Source organism: Mangifera indica, chromosome 9 (assembly GCF_011075055.1).
Source record: "Mangifera indica cultivar Alphonso chromosome 9, CATAS_Mindica_2.1, whole genome shotgun sequence".
Taxonomy (NCBI): domain Eukaryota; kingdom Viridiplantae; phylum Streptophyta; class Magnoliopsida; order Sapindales; family Anacardiaceae; genus Mangifera; species Mangifera indica.
The window spans coordinates 155,976-181,403 of record NC_058145.1 but is presented as its reverse complement, the minus strand read 5'-3'; the positions used below and the strand labels follow the sequence as shown (position 1 = coordinate 181,403).

Below are 25,428 nucleotides of genomic sequence, written 5' to 3'. Positions count from 1 at the left end.
ATTAGTTGTGGGTATTGTTTGTTCCGTGAAAAATGTGGTGGCAATAGTTGTCAACTTCTCATTTCTTGGTTATTTTTAAGTGATAATTTTGATAGTGTTCATTCTGCTGCTTAGTTGTTTGGTTTAGTTGTTCTCATGCCTCTTTTTCTTATTCAATAGTTGTTTGTGCTTTGTTTTTGATTGAGAAATTGTGTGATGAATCGATTAAATTCAAGTGTTGCCTAGAGATTAGAAGATCTGTGATTGGACACAAATGAGTGAGTAATTAAAACTACCAAATGTTCAGTTTTCTTAATTTGGTTGGACATATTCTCATTATCTCACTCTCTCAGTAGACACACATAAGCTTGATTATCAGTCTTTTTTGGGCCTGTATGCCTATCTAATTAGACAAATCTGAATATCAGACAATATGATAGATAAGAAAAGAGCTGATGATTTGGATTATATATTAAATGATATGCTGTGCATATATGTTAGCTACCTTGGACATCTGGGCATGCAGTGTCTGATCTGATAATTAATATGAAACTGGCAGGATGTAATATTCATTTGTTGCAGATTGTGTCACACTTTAAATTCTTCCATTTTAAACAGAATTATGTATGAATTGAAAATTGGAAATCCTAGATGTGAAAAGAAAATGTGCAAAATTTGACCATGAAAGAAATAAAAAAAGAAGGTGCTAAACTATGTATTGAGGGGTAGATATCATAGTGCTGTTGTGGTACCTATGGAATTTCTTTTTATCCCCTCACATTTAAGGCCTCTTCTTTCGTACACTTTAGGATTTGATGTTTGTTCTTTGTGGCTGCATGCAGTAATTGTTTCAGATTCAGGATATATTTATTTTTTTCTTTCTATTATTGTGTTTCTGTTTGTCCTTTTAGAATGTATTCTACATGTTTGGAAAAATTTCTTCAACGAGCACTTTGGAGACATGCAGAATTTCTAATGAAGAGAATTGAATTTCAGATGAGCACAGGGATTCAGAGTGTAGCTTCTAGGCTTCATAGTTCTGGCTTGTTACGGACACAGGGTCTTATTGGAGGCAAATGGACTAATGCATATGATGGGAAGACTTTACAGGTTTGCTCTACCAAATTTACCATTGGGAGTCCGTTGGCCTTTATTTTCCTTATGGTGTCTAGGATCTATTACCTAAAATTAACTATACTTTCTGTAAAACACCACATGTAATTCAATTTTTTTCGACAGGTTAACAATCCAGCAACAGGTGAAATTATTGCAGAGGTCGCCTGCATGGGTGTAAAGGAGACAGATGAGGCTATATCTTCAGCCTATGATGCATATAATTGTATGAATTTGAACCGGACTGCCCTGTGGCTATGTTATATATTAGAAAAAGAATCTGCTACTATGTTTGTCATACATTTTCCTGAAAAAAGTAATCTACCAATAAATTGCTCTTGAAGCTTTTGAAATTTGCAAATTGACTGTGTTTTATGTAATTTGATGAATTAACTACGTCAGGTAATAACACATGGAGAATATGGAATCAATGCCTCCATTAGTAAAATTTAATTTTCATATGTTATTCTTTCCTAATGCATTGTGTGTTTGAATGATCACTAGGTAATATTGTTCTATATATTTAGTATAATGTGGTGGAGTTTCATATACAGAAAAGGTGAAGGCAGAAAGTGAGTCTGTGCACCGCGGGGTTGATGCTATCTTGGAAGGATTTATTCAAATTGTTTAAAATTCACAATTGATAAATCTCAACATATTGCAAATTTTTTGCTGCTGAAAATTTAAAATTATGCTCCTTGTGCTCTTGATCAAACTTGATTGGTTATGTGTAATTCTTTGTGCCTACGATCATGCCTGTGTTCAACATCACATGAGGTTTTTGTTGGTTTGGAGTATACTAGACTCAAAGTACATTTCAAAGTGAAAGCTAGTTATACTTATATATGACCTATTATCTCTGTAGCTTGGAGCAAGCTTACTGCTGCAGAGAGGAGCAAGCGTTTGCGGAAATGGTACAGTCAATATCCTTGTTTTTTGCATTTCAGAAGATTATGTAATGATCATAAAGTTGAAAACAACTACTCATGTCTTATGTGGGTAAAACATTTTATTCAGTCATATACACTTTCTAGAACATTGATTTCTTTTAGCATTTTGTTTTGCTCTTTTTAAAAGAGAGTAAAATGATCTATTTTAACGAGATTTACCATATTGCTTTTAGCACAAGTTATTGTTTGAGTGATTCTCTTTTTCTATTTATCATGAAAGCTTATCTTTCTGTTCAGATGCATATTACTCTCTTCTATTATTATCTGCTCTTCTTTGTCTAATATCAAAGTATTTCTGACTTGCTCTAATTGAAACTTTCTTTGACCGTTTAATGTCATTTTATTGTAATGCAGTTAATTCTTTCTTGAAGCTGTTGTAGTTGATTGCTTTTTTGTGCTGGGATTTATTGTTCTTAGTAATCATGATTTAAGATTTCTGCATCTATTTTAAAGGTATGATCTACTTATGGCCCACCAAGAAGAGCTTGGACAACTAATAACGTTGGAGCAAGGAAAACCTTTAAAAGAAGCCGTGGGTGAGGTAAACCATTAAAAATTTTGCTTCAAAAGATCTAAGTGATAGGCTTTAACCTTTGTGTTCTTGTTTTTCATTTTTTTCTCAAAACCATTGCCAATATTTAAACTTTGACTCAAAATCACAGGTTAGCTATGGGGCCAGTTTTATTGAGTTCTTTGCGGAGGAAGCAAAACGTGTATACGGTGATATAATACCTCCGACTCTACATGATCGTCGGCTATTTGTTTTAAAACAGGTCATCTATTATATTTTTTATTTCTATATAATTACCATACACTAGTGTACCAATTCTCCTGTGTATATATTTTTTGTTACTTGATGCATGCCTCTGAATCGAATTTTGTCTTAGATGAACTTATTCTACTCAAACAATGCCAGAAGCTCTTGGACTTTCAAAAGGCTGCAGGCTTATGCACCTTTTATCGAACCTGCTTCCTTATTCTTTGATTTTGAGAATCTAATAAGCAAGATGAGGTTGGAAATGCTGTGTCCCATGGCTACTGACCCTGTTGTCACTCAAGTTGATTTTGTCAATTTGATCTCCTTAAACAATCATGTTGGAATAGTGGTCCTTAAATCTTTTAACTTCTAACATGTCAATAGAGGAGAGGGAAGTTGGTCATCTGTAATTGTAAACCTCTAATATCCAAATGTGCAGGATGTTTGTTAAGGCAATTATTTGCAATATGCTTGAAATGAACAATATCGGGCGCATGCTGGGATTAGTATTTCATTCATGCTGTTATTGGCATCTCTAGTGTCAATTACAACCTGTGTACTGTTTTAGCCTGCTTTCTAGTGATCTGGAACACTTATCTTTGCTGTTTGTCTAAATAAAATATTTCCTTAATTTTTATTCTTTTTTTGGGTGGATCATTCCTGATAACAGCTTTTTTTTTTTTTTTTTTTTTAAAGATTTGTGTGCCACTTTGGTGGATATTTTTATTTAATATACTGTTCATCATCTTTCTGGGCAGCCTGTAGGCGTTGTCGGTGCAATTACGCCATGGAACTTTCCCCTGGCTATGATTACCCGAAAGGTGATTTCAGCTTGTTTAATTTCAGATTATTATGTTCCAAAAAGTTTCTGTTAGTTCACAATGTATAAAGTATTTTAGTTTTCAAATTTTCATCATCCTTTATTCCTGCTTGTAACAGGTCGGTCCTGCCCTTGCTTGTGGCTGTACAGTGGTTGTGAAACCCTCTGAACTTACACCCCTCACAGCTTTAGCAGCAGCTGAGCTTGCTCTTCAAGCTGGAATACCACCGGTAATTCCTATAGTGTTTCTTGTACTTTTCAAAGTCCATATGCCATATAAGCTGAATCCTTGCAGTATCATGGAATGAAATGACATATTGAGGAAAGGGTCCTGGAAACTGGTTGCACATTTTAGAACTCGATTGGGGGCATATAACATACAGTCCTATATTAATTTTGTAAGAAAATCTATAACTTATAGCTTCATCAGAGTGTATTGCTGTTATAATAATGTACTATTTTTTTTAAAGAGGATGATTGATCTTAAAAAGCGTTGAACTGAGTGGTTGACTATATTATGCTCCAAGAAGTTTAAATAATTTTTTGGGCCCATTAGTTTCTGAGTTTGAGATTACTAAAGCCTTATTGTAATATGTTGAAACATCTTAATATTTTTTTTAGTATGCTTTCTTGTTGGTGTCACTGTAAGTTTTTGAAAGATTATCGGTGTTCCAATTGTTTTCGTTTTCTTGATGATGATCATAATGATCTTTGTTTCTGATTGTTTTATATTCAAATCTTTTAGGGTGCTGTGAATGTGGTTATGGGGAATGCTTCTGACATTGGGGATGCTTTACTTGCAAGTCCAAAGGTTTTTCAAGCTTAATATATACCATATGCTTTTTCTGATTAGGCATCATCAATTAACCTCGATGGGGGGATGGTCCAATGTATGAATGATGGAATATTAAATTTTTTTTTTTCAACTTATTCAGGTAAGGAAGATAACCTTTACCGGATCAACTGTAGTTGGAAAGAAACTGATGGCAGGAGCTGCTGGGACTGTTAAAAGGGTATAGGCTATGATATTAATGTGAAGCAAGAACAAGGAGGTTTAGTGATCATCATGCAGCTTATTTTCTTTGCTCTTGTCTTCTCTAGGTATCTCTAGAACTTGGTGGCAATGCGCCCTGCATAGTCTTTGATGATGCAGACCTGGATGTGGCAGTAAAAGGAACTGTATGTCAAGGGTTTCTTATTTAAACTTACTGCAATAAGTATTCTACTTGTGTTGATATTTCTGAGCTCCATCAGTTGTTGGGGTGGTACTAAGTGGAACTTTTACATAGTTGACATCATTTTATATTGCTGTTTTACAAATCCTTTTAACAAATTGTATATAATTTGGTTTTCTAATATAATTCTCGCTTTTTTATGAAAATTGCTTTTCTATTTTTAATAAATAGATGCTTTATTGCAGTATCTTACAGATGGTAGCTTGTATTCTCTTCTTCAAACAAATTACATTCTATCTTTCAAGTGCTTAGTGGTGCTTCTTAATTGTTTCCCATTTTCTATATTCATTAAGATATATATGCCATTTTTTTGTTTGATAATGGTTTTTCTTAGTATTCTCAATACAAGTGAACTATTAATAAAACTTGTAATTCATTTTTCCAGCTGGCAGCAAAATTTCGTAATAGTGGACAGACCTGTGTATGTGCAAATAGAGTACTTGTTCAAGAAGGTATATCTAGACATAAATGAGTCAATGGAACATGGATTTACAAACTTGACTTTTTTCTTCCCTGTAGCAATTTCAGTTTTATTATATATTTTCTGTTTTTCTTTTTATGTCAGTATTAATTTTTAAAATAAATTTTTTTCTAATTCTTGCAGACATGTAGTAATTCATATAGATGTATGTATATTTAAATTTTAGAAGAATGGTACGTATGAATGTTATGAAAGTACTATTTTATAGAAGAGTAATATCATTTTATTCCTTTTTCATCCTCCTCCTGTGACCTTATAGGGCCTTTTTGTTCAGGTATCTATGCTAAATTTGCAGATGCTTTTTCAAAGGCTGTCCAGAATCTGAAAGTTGGGGATGGCTTTAGTGATGGGGTGGTACAGGTACTATTCATGGCTTATATGTCAACTGTTTGCATTACTGATTTTTCCATCCATTCCTATATTTCTTGATGTTGAAATCAAAAGGGATAATACTATCTTATCAGCTGATGAAATGTTATGTTGAATCCCTGTTATCATCCAAAATATATCAGTCGACTTTGAATGGTTTTCCATTTATGTGGAAAGTTTGTTCCTTTTGAAAATATGATTTAGACTTCTATGTTTTAGATTGTTTCTTCCATAATATATTCAGTATGATATATACAGAAATTCTTTTCTTCTTTTTACTACCGCTTTCATGCTTTTGACACGTTTGAACTTCATCTTAAGTATCATGACTGACCGTTAACTATTCGTTTTATCTCAGGGTCCTCTAATTAATGAAGCAGCTGTGAGCAAGGTTAATTTTACTCTTGTAGCTTTTGGTTTCTATTAACCATTATATCTGCATGTCTCCCAACTTGAAACAAAGTTCTGCTTCATTTGATCACTTGGGATTTTGACAGGTTGAAACCTTTCTTCAAGATGCTGTATCAAAGGTGTGTTTTCTCACCTCTTCTGCTGATTATAGTTGATGTTTACTCTGTTGATATGATTTCATATGGTGTTAATCAAGCATTGTTATTTCATCTCATGCTAGTATTGACATCAATATATATGGCAGTAATTATATTTTGTCAATATAGTGGGAATCTCATTCGGGAATGTGTTAGGAAAGATATGTGTAGTTTGGTTGCATATGCTTTTTTGTTTATATATTTTCTCTCATGTTATTATGCATGCAGAAACATTTACAATGGTCTTTATTGGCATTTATCTATGTTTGATTAACATTTGCTGAAGATCATTTATGTTTATCATTTTTTTGATATAGTGCAGCTATCATTTATGTGTATTTACTGTAGTAGATGAAATCATTTCTCATCGATCATAATTTTATTGAAGGGAGCAAAAGTCCTTCTTGGGGGCAAAAGGCATAGCCTTGGAATGACCTTTTATGAGCCTACGGTTATTAGTGATGTTAATAGTGATATGCTTGTTTCCAGGTAAATATTTGACTGAGATAATTTTGAAAGTCTACAAATTGAATTGATTTGATCAGATTTAGATTTGCTTACCAAATATATCCTTAACAGTTATTATTGTAGATTAAAGATTGTGATTGTTCTTGGCAAATGCTGCATTTTTAGTTAGATTTTGATGTGGTTGGTTTGTTATCTAGATTCTAGTGTGGTAAACTAATAAACAAGATGAGACCATTCTGTCTCTTTCTAGAATTTTCTTCATTTTTCTTGTCTCCAATAATTTCTTTCATCAACATTCTTGACTGTTCCAGCAGAAGAAATATATTTGTATTTGAATTGTTTACTGTTCTAGATTAAGAAGAGTCATGGAGTATTAATCCTTCTTCCCTGTTCTTTGAATCAGTAGAATTGCTAGTTCTTTGAAAAATTTATTGTAAATTGTATCTCTTAATTGGTTGCTGGACATATCTTAATGTCTTGATAAATACCGCATTTGCTGCTACAGTTGTCATTTCCCTGCTTTATGTCATATGTTTAATTTTACTGACTTTAGTGGTAATAGATTTTTTGTCAAATGGATTTCAAGGACAACAATGTCATGATGGAAATATCTAGACCCGCTAAGATTTTATTACCTTTTTATGTGCTTGTACATGTTATTCTTATGTCAGGGATGAAGTATTTGGACCTGTTGCACCACTTTTACGGTTCAAAACTGAGGAGGAGGCTATCCACATGGCTAATGACACTAATGCAGGTTCTAGTCATATCTGATCAGTAATTTGATATTTTGATGTTATGTTTTATCTTAAGGACAGTGTTATGAGTGGTCTACCTAAGTTTTATGGTTTCAATTGGTAACATATCAAAAATATAGATTCTGAGTTATTGGTCCTACATCCTGCAGTGTGTGTATCCTAGCAATTATTTTTAAAGAGACAATTTATCACCATAATTTTGCCTGTATAAATATGCAGGGTTAGCTGCTTATATATTTACAAACAATGTTCAACGTACATGGCGTGTTTCAGAAGCACTTGAATATGGACTTGTCGGCGTCAATGAAGGAATAATTTCAACAGAGGTGGGATTTACTCTGGCTACATGCAAAGAACATAAGTAACTGCAGATTGGCTTATTACTTGTTTGCTTCACTGTAGGTTGCTCCTTTTGGCGGTGTTAAACAGTCTGGTCTTGGACGGGAAGGTTCCAAGTATGGGATTGATGAATATCTTGAAGTAAGTAAAACAGGAGGAGATTTGAATCACATCATCATCGTTTCCTTTATCTCTGGGCATGTTAGGCATAATTTTTCTGTGTTGTCAATCCCATTGATCCATTCTTTCATACCATGCAGGTCAAATATGTATGCATGGGGAATATGAACCAAAATTAATCGGCAAGGTCAGTACATAGACAAACTCCAATTCATGATGCAAGTTTGAATATAGTATGACTTACAAACCTTGAAATGTGTTGGTTTTTGTAAAATCAGGTGAAATAAAGTGTTTCTGGTGCAGTCTCTAGCGTCGTAGAATGGAGCTATAAATAGGGGCTGCCTCTGAGACTTTGTATCTAAATAAGTGCAATAGCCCATCTGAAAGTTTTGATTTTACTATGCATGTTGTGTCCTTGAGCTTCTTCCTGTGGTGATAAAAGAAATAAAGAATTTTGTTCAGTTTTTTATTCATATTTTATGTTGTGTCGTTAAGCTTCTTTCTTCCTGTGGGATTTAAAAAAAAAAAAAAAAAAGAAAAGAAAAGAAAAAAAGAATTTGGTTAAGTTGTTTCTTCATATTTCAACTGGGTTGTGAACTTGGATGACATGTTAGTGGGCTATGCCATGCTGTGCCGGGCCGAAAATGGTCAGCCTCAACATGCCTGCGGCCACGCCGTGTCAAGGTCCGCAAAAGTGATGTAAATTATAATGTTTCCATACTTATTATTGGAATTTCACTATTAATTTTAAAAGATACAGCAAACATAATATCTTATCATATGATAATAAATTATTTATAAAGGCCTATTGTAGATAAGACAAGCCGATAATAAATTATATATTATCATAAATTCCGAATTAATGATATATATATAATATTCTCTTTGAAGATCCATAACGCACATGCACCATGTTTTTCTTCTCTTTTATTCTCCCAATATCTAGGTCAACCGGTCAAAGCCACACAAATTTATGTAGTTGTCATCATTTAATTTTCTAATCGCTTTACTGATAAAATTAAAATTAGGCCAAATGACTTATTCCCACCTAAGCTTTAATATAAATTAAAACTCATTCTCGTTAACTTTTAAAAATTTAAATATTTATTCATCCGTTAATTTTAACTATTACAATTAGAGGATAAAATCATCATGTATGTAATTAAAATTATTAAAAAAAATTAAAATATAATCACATTTTCTCTCATAGTTTAAAAAATAATAATTTTCTCCCATCTAAGTTTGAAAAATAATTAGTCCCTAGGGTTTCTCTTTCACTTTCCTTTTTTAGTAAGCTTTCTCTGGTGACAGTCGACATTTTTCCTCTGCTATGGACAACCACCTAGACCAACCGAAAATGGCCAAATCTTTATGCATAAAGCTTTCTAAAACTACGATAAATCATGACAAAGATCAGCGTGAAACTTAGATCCGCATTCCTGAAGATAAAGGACACCAAAGATTGACATTTCTAGTCAATCTTTGTCAAGATTCGTCGTCGTTTCAAGAAGTTGTCGGATTTTTGACGTTTCTGAAAATATAAACCCTAAAAATACATATGATGGGGTGAAAGATTAATTTTTTAAAATTAAGCTAGAGGGAAATTGTTAGTTTTTTAAAGCTAAAGGGGAAAAAAGAAATTTTTTTCTTAGTTTAAATAAAAATCTCTAAATGATGATTTTACCCCTAACTATAATAGCCAAAACTAACGGATGAGTGAGTATTTAGATTTTCGAAAGTTAATGGAAGTGAGTTTTGGTTTACACTAAACCTTTGTGGGAATTAGTTATTTGGCCTTAAAATTATTCAAATATCATCAAAGAAATAAATAAATTGATCTTAAATCGAATAGATAAGTTAGAATTTTAATTTGAAATTGATTCGTTTGAGTTTAATCATAGATTTAATTTGAACCAATTCGAATTAGATTCACCCTTAATTATATAGACTTGTAAAACAAAATGTAAATAGTGAGATATTAGAGGGATGAAATCTTAACAAGCTGAGACATTAATTTAATTTGAAAATAATTCAATTTTGAATTCGATATGAACTAACTCAAACTTGTTTCATTTTATGAAAACAAGTTTAACTATTGGTTCAATTGTGGAGCATTCAATTCAAGCTCAAATTCAAAGTTGAGCAGTTTGGATTCAATGCAACCTTAAATAAGTTGTTTTCTACCGTTGATCTCTTATACGATTTTAACTGGGACTCTTAAATTTCTATACCGTTGATCATCCAAAATCACTAAAAGAAAAAAAAAAAAATCTCCAGCAAGGCAGTGATGATTTAGGTAGCCATGCATGAAAATTGGAGATGGATAAAGCAACACTCACACAAAATCAATCCCCAGAAGCAATAAAGCGAGTTCTAGTAGATAGAAAAGAGAGAAGCTTTCTAAAGTATTCAAAAATTATATAAGTTAACATGGAAATGGGTCCCCAAATTCACCTTCAAAGGAATATATTCATTTTAAAGAATAATTCTCTCAAGCACATAAAGATGCTTGAATTTCAAGCAAACAATGGCCTTAACCCTAAGCCAACCTACCTACTTTTCCCACTCTATTAATATTAATATTATCAAATATGAATATATTAATAAAATTGTGCACCCAATTTTAAATATTAATTGAGTACTCAAGTAATGTATCATCATGTGATCATATGATTTCAAATTAACAATAAAATAACACATAATTATATAATGACATATAATTTAAGTATTTAATTAAATATTTAAAATTGAGTCTATATAACATTGTTCATATCATACACTAAAAGTTAAGAGAAATAATATATGTATTAACAAAATCTGTATTAATGGGTATTAATGCTCATATGTAATTATATAATTGAGTATTTAATTTGTTTTTAATTAAAATTATTTAATCAAATGATGACATGTTATCCATCAATACCCATGTTGTTGATATTTTAAGTACTATTGAAAAGTTGAACTCTAACTTTACTTCATTAATTTATATATAAAAGAGAGACAGCTAGGTATGTTGTGACAATTGTATTCTAAAGATCACTCTCCATAGCTAAATCAAATTAATGCCCGTCCCCAAGTGCCTAAATATAAACAAGTTTTATTTATAGGGGTTGGCCATATATGGCCATTGTAGGGTTCATTAGGTATGTAATTTGTATGAGTAATTAGCATTAATGGAGGATTAATTAGTTAGAAATTAAATCAAATTAATGGTAATAGGGAAGAAGGAAGATATTGATGAAGTTCTAGTACATGCAAGAAGAGAATCTTCCTTTGTTTTTCAAAGAAGAAAGCATTTATTCCCATTTGGATTTCGGTAAACAGCACACAAGATTTGACAAAAATCGTGACATGTATAGGCTAGCTTTATATTGTTCTCACTCATCTAATCTTCAAATTTACCATGTGTTGGACCACTTAGGGTGGATTCGAAATGATTTGGGTTTGAACAAGGGCTGACTTGAATCCATAAAGTCTAACTCAAATTGATGATAAAGGTGTTAGAAAAGTAGTTGAAGAGCATTGAAGAAGAAGAAGAAGAAGAAACATCACCAGAGACGAAGAAGAAGAATTGCTAGAAAAAAGAAATTGTGGTTGAAGAAGATAAAAAGTCATCAGTGAAAATAAATATGTTGATGATTTCTCAACGACTTGACTCAAACTTAAAAAACTATAACTACCTTATCTTGAATTTGATTCATTTTAAGTTGAGCCGAATTGGATTAGATCTAATCCTAAGACCAATAGTAGTGTAAATTTATTTAGTGGTTAATTTGCAAGTTCCTTATTCATATACATGCATGCATATGGGACAATCTTCAATTCCACAAAAGTTAGAAGAAGTTAAGCCCCAACAAGCTTAGAACAAGGTGGCTTTAAAAGAGAGAAGAGGTCCCCATATCTATATGTCATCAAAAGCTTCACATACATTACTCGTTCTCATCCATTGATATTCACGTCTTCACATACATATTCATAACAACCACAACCCCTAAAGTTAATTGGTCCATCCCTCTTATATTTCTTGTTCTCTAGTGCTTTCTCACTTGTAACAAAACTGAAAACATATAATCTATATTCTTCTCTAATTAACTTCAATCTTTAAGTTTGCTTTATTAATTTCTTGTTCAGTTAGTTTACCATAGAAATCATATGTATAATTATTTAGATGCAAATAAGGTGATTAGGTAATATCTTGAGGAGGGTAAACATTGACTTGACTAAGTGGTAACCTAATATATAAAAGATTATTATTGAAGTCATTTTTAGAATTGCATTCGATCCAAGCTATATAAACATACTATTAAATTGTGACAATAGAATTAGGAATCAGAAAAGCGAGAGTCAATAATAATAAACTTGATTATGAATTTGTTGATGATGATTTTAATGCCTATTAATAAGGTAAATTGTTGATATAGAATCTGAAAATCATATATCACGGATTTCTTTTTTTCTTTTTTCTAGTAAAGCATGACGGAAACCTTTTTCCTTGGTAATGAATAAAGCAAAGCAGAGTCTTTATTGTGTTCTAACTATCACAACTCTCAGTGTTATTAGTTCATGATAAGCTAAAAAGGGAATTGTACTATATGCATAAAATTGGTTCAACGTTTTTTCATTTGTTTATATATGGAAGGGAAGTGCTTCATTAAAGAAAGGTAATGTGTAACACATATGAGACATTATGATTGTCTTCAACCCATTCAGTATCTTATTGTAAGATGTATTGTCAAAATATTATCCACTTTAAACATATAGTTCGTTGGTTTTACTTTTTATATTTACAATATAAAATATATCTTAACATTTAATTTTCAGAGCTCATATGATATTTAATTAGTTTTGTTTTATTATCTTCTTTAAGAAAGGAAAAATTACAATCCAAAATACATTTATACAATTTTAAAAGCTTATATAATATTTAATCATTTTTATTTTATTATCCCTAGGCGACAGAGGATATATGTTAATACCTAACATTTGTTTTATATTTTGTCGATGGTATTACATTTACCATGTATATATAATGAAAAAGCTACTTCACATGCAAGTAGAGGAAGTAGAATAAAACTGTAAAGATATACGCTTTCTTTTGGTGATAGCAAAAGCTCGATACTCTACTTACACCGACATTACAGATTTATATGTGTACACTTATCATATAGACACATAAAGATCCTCTATTCTCTCTTTCAAATGTGATTATGTAGACTTTGATTGTATATATGTCAGTATATTATTGTACGTACATCATGTTACTATGAAGAGAGAGGGAGAGCGAGTATAAATCTCTTTTGGCAAAAAGAAGGTCTGTTTATATTAGAATAGGTACACTTTATCATTTTGATTTTTAGTTTTTTTTTTTTTATATATGGATTGGAAGATTAACTTGTAATATATGCTTTCTAGCAAAGCCTTAAGCGGCCATTCCCTCTCCTTCAAAAACGCACCCTATTCTTTCCTATTTGCATATCGCATTTGTTCTTGAATCTCTCGGTGTTTCTTAGAGAGAGAAAGAGAGAGAGAGAGAAAGAGAGAGAGAGAGAAAGAGAGAGAGAGAATGTTCCAACACAAGAAGCCCTCTACTATGAATTCTCATGACAGATCCATGTGTGTTCAAGGTGACTCTGGCCTTGTTCTTACCACTGACCCCAAGCCTCGTCTCCGTTGGACTGTTGAGCTCCATGAACGCTTTGTTGATGCTGTTACTCAGCTTGGAGGCCCTGATAGTAATATTTACTTATCGTATTAATCATCATCATCATCTCTTCTTCTTAATTATATATTCTTTCAATTCTCATATTTGTTTCATTTTTTGATCAAAATTTTGCAGAAGCCACACCAAAAACTATCATGAGAGTTATGGGTGTGAAGGGGCTTACGCTTTACCACCTAAAAAGTCATCTTCAGGTTTGAATTGGACGTACAATCTTAGCTTCTTTCGGTCTTTTGCTTTTGTAAAACCATGCACTTTTGCGATGTTTTCGATAGCAGGTGCTTGGCTTGATTTAATTTTTCTTTTCTTTTCTTTTGATTATTGTTTTCTTCTCTATGCTTTAGAAATTCAGGCTTGGAAAGCAACCTCACAAGGAATTCAATGATCACTCCATAAAGGATGGTAAGAGTCTAAGAGAGACAGACAGCCCACTTTGATTTCTAGGGTTTTTTTCTTCTTCTTTTCTTTCCCTTTAAATATATAATTCACAATTCTCTTTTTATGATGTTGGTTTTGGTGGCAGCTTCGGCATTAGATCTTCAACGAAACACTGCATCTTCATCTGCCATGATAAGCCGCAGTATGAATGAGTATGTGCTAATTAATTAATTAATTAACCTCAAGATCTCTATCTCTTTAATTTTATTCCTCTGTATAATCAGTTTTCAACCTCTAGAAAATTAGGTATTTTCCAAAATATATATAATAACACATTGATCACCTAAGTTTGTCTTTCCATTCTTGCTTCTGTCTTGTGGAATATGTGTGCGTTACAGTAACTCACACATGGTTGATGCGATTAGGATGCAAATGGAGGTTCACAGAAGACTTCAAGAACAGCTAGAGGTAATAATATTTATAAAGGATATGTAATTTATATACTCTTTCTCTCCTGATTCTCCATATAATATTTTTTATACGGGCAGGTGCAGAGACACCTTCAACTACGAATTGAAGCTCAAGGGAAATATATGCAATCTATTTTGGAGAAAGCTTGTCAAACCCTAGCAGGTGAAAACATGAATGGTGCAGGAGGTTATAAAGGAATGCAAAATCAGGGAGTTCCTGACGTGGGAACAATGAAAGAATTTTGTCCCCTCTCAACTTTCCACCATTTCAAGACCTTAACATTTACGGCGGTGAACAGCTTGATTTGCAACACAACATGGATAGGCCATCGCTTGATGGATTCATGCCAAATAATGATAATCTTTGTCTTGGAAAGAAGAGGCCTAGTCCTTATTGTGGAAGCAGCAAGAGTCCTTTGATTTGGTCTGATGATCTCAGGTTGCAAGATTTGGGAACAACACCAACTTGTCTTGGACCTCAAGATGATCCTTTCAAGGCAGGTGACCAGATTCAAATTGCACCTCCATCAACCGATCTTGATTCGATATCGGACATGTATGAAACAAAGCCAGTGCTCTCAGGAGATACTATTAGTACTGATCAGAAGAAATTTGAAGCACCAGCAACAACTAAGCTTGAAAGGCCATCACCAAGAAGAACCCAAATTTCGACTGAAAGGATGAATCCTATGATGAATAATGGTGGTATGTCACAAGGAAGGAATTCGCCATATGGATGAGTATCAAAGTAGATGTATGTAAGTCATGACTTAATTAATTTAAGTTCAAATTAAGTATGAGGTTTAGGGTTTAGTGATTTATGTTAGGGCTTCCTGGATCCCCCATGATATAAATGCCATGCATGTCATGGCAAACATTAACTATTCTGTAAAACAGTAAATTTGTACTTTATTTATTTATGATCCATGCATGTCACTTATGAAACTCTACTCTTTCTTCATACAATTAAATGCTTCGAAAAAATGTTGATGGGTCTATATAATCAAGTTAATGATCATAAATACATAAATTTATTGATAAGGAATTGCTTGATGTTGTGTGGTATATTTATATATAAATATATAAACAATGATATTTATATGTTTAAACAAATTGATGTATTATTATATGATTAGATGATTTAATTATTTGTTTTATTTTTAATTTAAACTTATTTAATTATATGATTATATGCCAATTTGCTTATACCCCGTCAATATCAACCCGTTTGTACTTGAAATATTATTAATCTACTAATAGATAAGACATGCATTGATCAAAATATTGTTTTCCAAGATAAATTATATTTGATAAATGTTATTTTATGTTACTAGGAGAATTTGTAAAATTGTTTTTCATATCATTTGATTATACTCTCGGCATTGTAAGTTAACTTTTTCATGAATGAAGTTGACTATTAATAATATTTTGAATATAAACAATTAGGTATTAACGAATACAAATAAAATAATATGTTATCATATAATAAAATAATTTTAATTAATGATAAAGTAAATAATTAAATTATTCAACTACATAATAACACGTATTTTTATTTGTATTTGTTAGTATCCACAATTAATTTGCACATGTATTACTTATTGCCGAAACACTAATGCCCGACGCCAGAGAGAATAACCGATAAAAGGCATGCATGCTAATTAGCAAATCTTCATCAGATAAACACATGAAACATGCGTATAATGTAAATATATATGGATACATTCTTCTCTAAAAGCTTGAAGACCATGAAATGATGGCCTAGTATGTATGACAAATAATAATAATAAACGAAAAAAGTAAAGAGAAATCGAAGAAGAAAAGAAATTAAAGAAAGAAAAACATGCAGCAAATCTGAGTGTTTTGTGGAGCTGATGATGGTAGAGACTTGTCAATGAGAATATCGACGTGGGTCTTCATATTTTGTCATATTACTCTTGATAATGTAATAACTTTTTAAATGCTTTAACTTTTTGGTTAGTTGCTTGGAGTTAGTTATATTCTATCATTGCAGAGACAAAACTATTGGGAAAATAAGACTCTACAAGGTGAAAAAATAATAAATAAATAAATAAAAATCTCATAATTAATCACCACCTAGGCAAAAAATTTAGGGTTTCGGGGAACACATGCATGGAAGTAATTGATCAGAAAGCTCGCTACCGGTTAATTCCCAAACACTCAACCTTAATAAATTGTCAAGGAAGATTGATATAGAAGCTCTCTTTTTACTTGAACAAAGCAGAATTTTTTTTTATTGAAAACCGACAGATAGTATCACTCTTTCATGCTTTCTTTTTTCTTCTTTAGGTTCTCAATATTCTTTGAGTATCAAATGAAGAAGACATCTAGGTTATGCCTCATCATTTTTGTTGCCAGGAAAAATCCCTCCCTTTCATCAATATATAATCTCATTAATATTAATACACACTTATTAGTAATTATTAATTTTACTTCGAATTGTGCATAATAGATCATTTAAAGTTGTGAAGTATTATTCATTTTGCCCTCATGACATCTCATGGCCCAAGACCTTTGACTCTTGTTTGATGATGAATTTTTGACATAATACAACCACGATCTCTCAATTTTGTTCTATATAGGTATCTAAAACTTCAACATCGCTTCTCAGTGGATACGCTTGATGAAAACACTTGAGATTATCCTTATAAATGACATCACTATTGATATTATCTCAATCTACATATAGTAAATCATTTGAAATTGGAAAGTATTATCTATTTTAATTTTTGTTGGCTTTATCGTTTTGCTCTTAAAAGTGTCTCCCAGGAGAGGGAAACAATGAATTTTGTACTAACCCAAGACTCTCAACTATATTCAATGTGAGATCTTTTTTAAATCTACCGTACTAATATTTATCTTAAAACTTCATTCCTAATTTACTATCCATATACTGGAATAATAATGTTTCGTAAATCATCAATTCATTCAGAATTAAATCCTTATTAATTAAACATTGCAAAGCAATCCAATGGAATTATTTGGTTGATTTATAGGTCCTTGGAATTAAATGTTATTATATAAAAAAATGTAAACGAACTAAATCTGTCGCCCCTCTCTCTCTCTCTTAAGATTGGTAATTAAATTATATTAGTCCAAGTCTAAGATGAGATCCATGCAGTCTGCAGAAGATTAATTTTTCTTTCTGATGGAGCTAGAAAAGATGACGGTGCCACTAACTTTATTGGTTGCAGAGAAAAATATATGACTGCTAGTTGTCAAGAAAGCTCCATCTCTCTCCACAAGCACACACTCACAAAGAGAGAGCAAGAAGCAAAGAAAAGAAAAAAAAGTTAATAATTAAAGCCTAAAGGGGAGGAAGAATACAACGCACTCCCACGAGTGCACAAATCGAGGAAGCTTCTATCTTTATGTTCATAAAGTTACAAACCCCTCTTACCTTTAAATCCTATATGCATCCATTTTCATTTACATTGTAAATTATGGCTTCATTGAATCGCATTGAGTTGTAATAAGTAAATCATTTGCGTTCCTCGGATACTGCATTCTGCATGTATGGTTGTAGCTTTGGGTTCTCTTTTTATTCTAAACAAAGTACACTGAAGAAGCTTCTTTTGTCTACATCTCATCCCCACTAGTTTCTTCTCTCTCCAGCTTTCACTTTCTCTGGATAGACAATTAGAAAATTGGTCTAGATCAGAGTGTTATACTGTAACATGCTTCCCAGTTTATTGTATTTGTTTGAAACTTGTTTCCTAGCTCTCTCTGTTATTAAAGAAAAAAAAGAAAAAAGGAAAAGATGCATGAAAGAAGTGATAGGCAAACAAAGCTAGCTCTATCTACCTACATTGTCTTTCTTACCATTTTCCATCAATCATCCCTTTTGATTTCCTTTGAATTGCACACTTGATGATCTATTTATCATGTCATATATATACACAAGACAAACCAATGATTTGATTGAAGGTAACCAAGTGCCCAACACTATAATAAACTAACATGATTTTTATATACACATAAATTTTAAAAAAAGTTATAATTATTATTGTAGTCGATTTACTTAATATAAATGTTGTCAAGTAAATGTGACATGTGTGATATATATTATTTTTCTTTGGCTAGGAGTGGATTCAATTCAAGTCAATCAAACTTAGATCGTTGTTTGATTCAGATTAAACTCTTTCGTCTCATTAATGTTATCATATTAAAGTTTACTTTATTGACAATTCTTTTGTTTCTTCTTCCCTGATGATTTTTTTCTTCTTTTCCTATTATTCTTTTTCTTACCCAATAATATTGTTCATCAGTCAAGAAAGTAAATTCGATTTCAAACAAATATTTTTAAATTCAAATCGAATTTGATCCACTCTTTATAAGATTTAATTATCACTATTCTTGGGAAGAATATTTAGATGGAATAGGTGCTTCAATCATTTGGACACACGTGTTTAATGCAATTACATCATATATTTTTACTTATTTTATTTATATATCTTTTTCACCTAATTGTGGAGAGCCAACTCTAAATAAACTAGTAATTTTGATGGGCCATTCACGCACATTCAAATCCAACACAGGATCTATACTGACGGGCTTCAGTCAGTTAAATAAATGGGCCGACAACTTCTAAATTGTGCTCATTTGTAATGGGCCTCATAATCTGATTACTGGCCTACAAACTGGAATGCAGAATTCAGCGACTAACAAGAAACGGGATTTGGCTGCGGTAATGGGAAGTCTCTCGTCGCCAATTACATATATTTAAAAAATAAATAAAAATCAGAGCCCTTTGATATAGAATACAAAGTTCTAGGTATTGATGTTACTCATGGTGATGGACATCTAAAATATTTTGCTAAAATTAGGGTTATGTTAGACCCAAATTACTTGAATTTGAATTCAAGTTTCAATCAAACGAATCAAGTTTAAGCAGATTCGATCATTTGAGTTTGAACTAACTCGGATCGATTTTAAAATAAAATTGTTTTAAAGTTGAGTTCAAATCTTGGTTCGTTTGATCTAAAATTAACTTTTGTGAAAATGAGTCTTGTTTGGACTTGGACAAGTTCAAATCCAGCCTTGGTGTAAATGATTAATAAAATAGTAATTAATACCTATCACTAAAATTGAATGATTTTGAAAAATAACCCACTTATGATAAGTTTTTAAGTGAAGATCTGAAAAGTGAGATGCGTCTAAGATTATCCCATTCTTTGAATATAATAGAAGACAAATTATTTTTGTAGGCCAATTGAAAGTTCACGCAAATATTCGAATTGATAAGTGAATTGAGGTAAAACAATGGAATTTAGAGGGATTGATGATATAATAACTAATAATTAAGGGTAGATTCAAATTGAATTAAACTTAAATAAGAGTTATCTTAAACTTAACTAGTTCAATATGGTGAATAATAATTTTAGAGAAGATAAATGATATTACTTTAGAAGATAAATAGTAATACTAGAGAATACAAATTGTCAAAAAAGAAAAAACAAAAGAATTACTGGTGAGGTGAACTTTAACATTGACACTGATCACGAGTTAAGTTCAAGCTTGAGGAGATAAAATTACTTAACCTACAATCTGAACTCAAACTGACTTATAGGGAATTTGAGCACCTTCTTTAAGTATCTACATAATTTATTGTTATTGCTTTGTTGATCATTTTGCTGTGATTATAAAGTTTTAATTTTGAATTTAGGCTCGTAAAACAAGTATAAGGGATTTCCGAATCATAGAAAAATGGGGTCATCAAACCCTGTACAAAGACATCGAAACGTAAATGGAACAATTTGCTTTCATTAGAAATTTGGTGAGACAAATACTGATTTTGTAAAAAGATGATAAATCTATTATATTCATAGCCAAGCCCAGAGGCCATTCTCTTAGAATGATTGTGAAAAGGGTTGCCAATAACTCAGAATTGGGTTCAAGTTGTTTGAGTTTAACTTTTGAATTGAACTCGAATTTAATATTAATTGATTAGGTGAGTTTGTCAGTGCATGACTTACTTAAAGTAAGTAAAATGTAAATAAATTTTTAATAATTTTAAATATTGTAATTATAAATCTTAAGTTTTGTAATATAGAAAGTTATTTAAAAATTAAGAGGTTTAAAAAGAAATTTATTGACTTGAGCTTTCACTGTCCATTTATGTCTGGAGCAGGAGCTTGAGTCAAGATATTACTAGCCCGACAGGTTGGAGTTCAAATCAAACACAATACATCTAATTTTAAACCAATTACTTATTACACTAGAAACATGTCAATACACCATAAACCCTCCAATAAATTTGAAATTAGAACCCAAAAAACCAAAATATTACAAGTTAATTAATGTTAATTACAATATAAAGTTAATCAATAATCATGGGGAATTTTCATTATCAAGGATATCAGCAGGTGGTATGAAATGGTCCATAGAAAGCCCTGGCACATTGAACACAATATCATCAATTCTCCAAATTTCCTCCATTCTTGTTCTATAATGTTGCATCGACAACTCTCCGAATCTGAACACCGTCGCGATAGACCGCCCTTGATGGGCCATCAGTACACCGTCGACGTCTCGATAACTGCCAATGCTACTGCCAATTGTGGTCTCCCAGTAGACAGTGTCGCCGTTGTTAGGAGTGTGAACTCTAGTGAGATGGGAGTCTTCAAGGTATATTAACAAGCCACTCTTTTGGCAAAAATATCCATATAAGACATGCCTAATCACCTCCGCTGGTCCTTCATTTCTTTCTACAACGGCTTCACGATCTGCTGCCACTTTCAATACAAAACATTCATCATCTCCTATTCTTTTCTCCCCCATGCATTGTGCTTTTGCAAATAAGCTAGCTGTGGTCTTTGGATCCAGCCCCTGAACATTATTGATTGAAAAGAAATGGGAAACTTCAAATTAACTAAAGTTATAAGATAGGGATCAGGAGAAAAGCCAAGAAAAGTTAAGGCAATAATGCAAGAAATCCAACACTAAAGTGAAAAGAAAAAAAAAGCAATATTCAAAGTATAAGCGGCAATCCCAAGAAGTACATATGTAAGACTGTATGAATGTGATCAAAGATGACATCAGAAAGATAATCACGTGGAATGAAATTAATCTAACACAGTGAATGAGTGACTGACTCTGATTCATGAGTTGCAGTAGTGTACAAAAAAGAAATGTATTTGTGTTGGGTAAAGCATGGGACAGTTTCTCTATCATTGTCAGCAATTTCTTGGGATTGTGGTTGTGAATTTGTTCATATCTCAATCTTTGTTTCGCACTAAAGTTATTTGAATAATTCATATTTGGGCCGCCCTTTGCTTCTTTATTGTAATAACACAGATTATACCTTTACTTGCTTCAAGTTTCAATCAAATTTGGCAGCTACCACATGATCATAATGTGATATAACTCGAGATAGATTAAAGATTTAGTTGCTCATGGTACCTGGATTATGCGACGTAGGGGGCGTTGGGGGCCTTTGGCTGCATGAGTGCCAAGCCAAGAGGTGTGTCGCCAGACAGTTTTGGCGTCGCTACCGGCGATGACTTTGTTGCCTCCTACGACTAACTCAAGAGACCACATGCCTGGTAACATTTGCCAAAGAACGAAGCACCCACTTTCTCCACTTTTTGTTCCCAAGCTTTTCACATTTTTTCCTGAAGAAATCTCTGTTCCACAACAAATCATCTTCACTGTTCCTGTTGCATACATGTTTTTTGCACTTTTTTGTTGCTTTAAGCATCCCGTTGCTGCCAAATATTGCTGTATGATGTAATGTGCACTCGAAGTTTCCTGTAAAAGAGGCACCGAATTAACAAAGCCAGAAAAAAAAAGGGAGCAATTAACCAAAATTAATTATAACTTGTAAGCTCACTATGGGGATGTCCTTGATATGAATGTGATGAGTTGGGTGATTCACAAGAGGAATAGGAGCTAAAGGACAACCCAAGACGCCGAGCAAAAGCCTTAAATCTTGGAGTTTAGGAGGAATATTTGTATTATCTAATGACATAGAACCAACATTATTATTATTGTTGTTGTTGGCTGATGAAATGCCTTTCTGCATGCGAAACCATTCGCGAATAATTTCCCAAGAGCTCTCTTTCTTGTTAGCTTCTTCTTGCATTTCAGGATCAGGACCTTCCAACAATGGCGTAAGAGTTTGTGTGCACCATCTTTGCTGCTGCTTCCTTCGAGCTCTTGTACCCATAATTAACGAATGTTAACAATTGAAGGCAGATGTTGACGATGGAAAAAAAGAGAAAGGTGGATAATACGAGTCTGAAGAAGGGAAAAGAAAGAGTAAGAGTTATGCTAACTTCTTAGTTAGTTGTAGAAGAGGAAGAGAGAGAGAAGACAAAAGAGACATCTTATCTATTCAACGGCAGAAATGGTTATATTATAGAGACTCGCATGTTGGCCTGTCCATTGCACTTTATTCTTCTTTTTCTCTTTAGACTCCTCTCTCTTGTCGTCTTATATTTGTGCCTATTCTCCTCTCCATTCGCTCCCTCTTAATTTACCATCCTTCTTAGCTTTAACTTTCTAGCCAAAAGACTTGATTCACCCAAGATTAGGTGTAATCCTAAATCCATACTCTTTAATTTTTTAAAACGTAAACACTTAAACACTTACTTATGAATCAATTTTTATTTAAAATTTTAGTTAGAGTTAGAGATAAAATCGTAATTCAATAAAAAAATTTAAAAAGCTAAAATTTTATAATATTTTCTCGGTTCAATTTAAAAAATAACAATTTCTCCCCTAGGGTTTTGAAGCTGTTGTCAGAGACAACAAAGTTCGTGGTTTTTAATTGCATTGTTGTCTCTCTTGGCTAATCTCTCCTACTGATCAAATTCCACCCATCGGTGAAACCAATTTCCTCTTAATAAGACGAAATTGTCTTCATTAGAGTGTCCTCATCTTGGAGGAAGGTGATTTCATCTTCGTCCAAGACAAAGATGATTGTCGGAGGTTTTAGACGAAGATGACATGACTGTCTAAGACCTCGATGATTGATTTCGTTTTCATCAGAGAAAATTAATTTGTTGGTGTGATAGGGTTTGATCAGCAGGAAGAGATAGTTTCAAATCCCTATAAGGAAATATTGAATTTTCAAATTTAGATATGTAGAAAAATTGTAAAATTTTTAAATTTGAAAAAAAAAAATGATAAAATTTTAATTTTTAAACTTTTTTTAGTAAATGTAACCCTAAGTAAGAATTTAAACGAAAATTGACTCATAAATAGATGTTTAAGTTTTTAAAAATTAAAATTTGAGACTTTAAGATTTAACTATACCTTAATGAGAACAAGTCTTTCAACCTAACTATCTTGAAACATAATACCATCCCACATGCTATCTTAATCATTACTAGTTATAAAAAAAAAAAAAAAAATCGAATCTTTATTTAATAAGCAATCTGTGTGAGAAGATTAGGCTAGATTTTATTTAGCTTAAGTTCCGACAGAACAAATTGAATTTGAACCACAATTTATCAATCTCAATTGATCTTGAATTAACTTTGTTTGGACTTGCCTAAGATTAAATTCAATGTTAGGACAGGAAATCGTTACATGTGCAAACCTAATCCTTATTTCATAATATGAGAGTTGATTACTTTTTTCGTAATGATGAAACGCGTTAATGATTATTTTATAAAATAATATAAAGTACCCTGTGATAAAGGGGCTATGTAAATACAAAATTGATGTTACGGTTCTATTTAAACCATTGTATTGTGATATAAAGTTGATTTGTCGTATGATGATATTTATGTGTAACTATCATTAATAACAATTTTAGATTCAATACAATTATATATGTAAATTGAGTGTTTAAATAATTATTATATAATTAAATAATTTTAAATTGAAATTAAAATAATATCTAATAATATAATTATTCATCATTTAAAAACTTAATTAAATACTAAAAATTATATATATATATATATAATATGTTTTATTTAAGTTATAATTTAATAGTTAAAATATAGTAACATGTCTAGTTATATGTTACTGTGATATGAGGCATCATCTAAGTCTATATACCGCAATATATTCTATCTTATTTGAACTTGTAATTAAAATGAAATTAAATCTACATTATTAAATCATATATCAACATGGGAATCATAAGTACTAATGAACATTAGAATCTTAGTTTGATGTTTAATTCTTGCCTTGCTCCCAGTAAAACATTTCTCAATGTGGTCCCATTGTTACGTCACATACGATAAACCTTGTCTCTATCTTGTCCATATGTTTAATTGATTGATTAACTAATAAGCTACCAATTAAAAATAATAATTGAAGAGAGAGATGGAGTGGGAGTTGGGACCCAAGATGATGTGGGCCGGCAGTTGGTCCCAATATAGCGAAGTAGTGGTAAAGGTACTGGAGGGCCGGCAGGCAGCTTGGTTGGGGGTCGGATGGGGCTCATGCAAGTGATGGCACTGCACACTAATAGTATGGGCGATCTTTCGAGCTAAGCTGCCTGCTTCTATTCCTTGATTAATGACGCTTGAGGCGTGGCTTCCAATGCTTTTGTTTGGAAGACAATTGAAGGCTCTAACGCCGCCACGGGCAATGTTTTGTATATACTATTTCGAATATTTAAATAATATATTGAATATCTTTTATCTTATAAAAAATTAAATATATATAATTTTATTATTATTATTATAAATAAAAATAATATTACAATTTTTAATTACACCATGATAAATTTAAAGGGTCATAATAATAAAATAAACTTTTAAGAGAGATAATTAATTATTTGAAGGCAAATAACATCTTATAAAAGATAATAAAAATTATATAAATATAAAAATTATATTTTAAATATTTAGATATTAGAAAGGTGAAATTAGAGTGATGAAGGTGTATATTTGATATACATATATGATAAGCTTTAAATTATAAATTTGTTAGATTAAAAAAG

At 31.9% G+C, this 25,428-nt stretch overlaps 4 protein-coding genes across 4 annotated transcripts in view; 2 read left to right on the top strand and 2 right to left on the bottom strand.

Annotated features, from left to right (window-relative positions):
- Window positions 1-493, bottom strand: part of LOC123225612 — a 2,846-nt gene extending 2,353 nt beyond the window's left edge. The window contains exon 1 of the mRNA XM_044649711.1: window positions 485-493. Within this exon, the coding sequence (XP_044505646.1) occupies window positions 485-493 (9 nt within the window). The remainder of the gene's footprint in view (window positions 1-484) is intronic.
- Window positions 494-1,031: 538 nt separating this feature from the next.
- LOC123226018 (succinate-semialdehyde dehydrogenase, mitochondrial-like) lies at window positions 1,032-8,410 on the top strand (the record flags this gene model as incomplete). Its single annotated transcript, XM_044650451.1, is given in 20 exon segments — window positions 1,032-1,089; window positions 1,219-1,318; window positions 1,958-2,006; window positions 2,496-2,583; window positions 2,705-2,815; window positions 3,558-3,620; window positions 3,739-3,849; window positions 4,365-4,430; window positions 4,555-4,632; window positions 4,721-4,798; window positions 5,240-5,306; window positions 5,610-5,695; window positions 6,063-6,095; window positions 6,202-6,234; window positions 6,641-6,741; window positions 7,392-7,477; window positions 7,698-7,804; window positions 7,881-7,958; window positions 8,078-8,124; window positions 8,216-8,410. Coding segments are annotated over 19 exon segments (1,432 nt in total), but the record flags the coding sequence as incomplete, so codon positions are not given.
- Window positions 8,411-13,352: 4,942 nt separating this feature from the next.
- Window positions 13,353-15,449, top strand: LOC123225241 (myb family transcription factor IPN2-like). The gene is given in 7 exon segments (XM_044649153.1): window positions 13,353-13,669; window positions 13,774-13,850; window positions 14,001-14,058; window positions 14,180-14,246; window positions 14,433-14,502; window positions 14,583-14,747; window positions 14,750-15,449. Coding segments are annotated over 7 exon segments (1,101 nt in total). The 5' UTR covers window positions 13,353-13,500; the 3' UTR covers window positions 15,245-15,449.
- Window positions 15,450-20,592: 5,143 nt separating this feature from the next.
- LOC123225384 lies at window positions 20,593-22,750 on the bottom strand. The gene is made up of 3 exons (XM_044649323.1): window positions 22,357-22,750; window positions 21,927-22,274; window positions 20,593-21,353 (listed from the first exon to the last, which is right to left on the bottom strand). The coding sequence occupies exons 1-3, from the start codon at window positions 22,690-22,692 to the stop codon at window positions 20,856-20,858; spliced, it is 1,182 nt and encodes a 393-aa protein (XP_044505258.1). The 5' UTR covers window positions 22,693-22,750; the 3' UTR covers window positions 20,593-20,855.
- Between the last annotated feature and the right edge of the window lie 2,678 nt (window positions 22,751-25,428).

Excerpts from the sequence above, each read along its gene's own strand:
- LOC123225384 (XM_044649323.1), bottom strand. The coding sequence starts at position 22,692 with ATGGGTACAAGAGCTCGAAGGAAGCAGCAGCAAAGATGGTGCACACAA. Across the intron at positions 22,275-22,356 it reads ATATCAAGGACATCCCCATA|GAAACTTCGAGTGCACATTA; the intron begins GTGAGCTTACAA and ends CCTCTTTTACAG. Across the intron at positions 21,354-21,926 it reads CCCTACGTCGCATAATCCAG|GGGCTGGATCCAAAGACCAC; the intron begins GTACCATGAGCA and ends AATAATGTTCAG.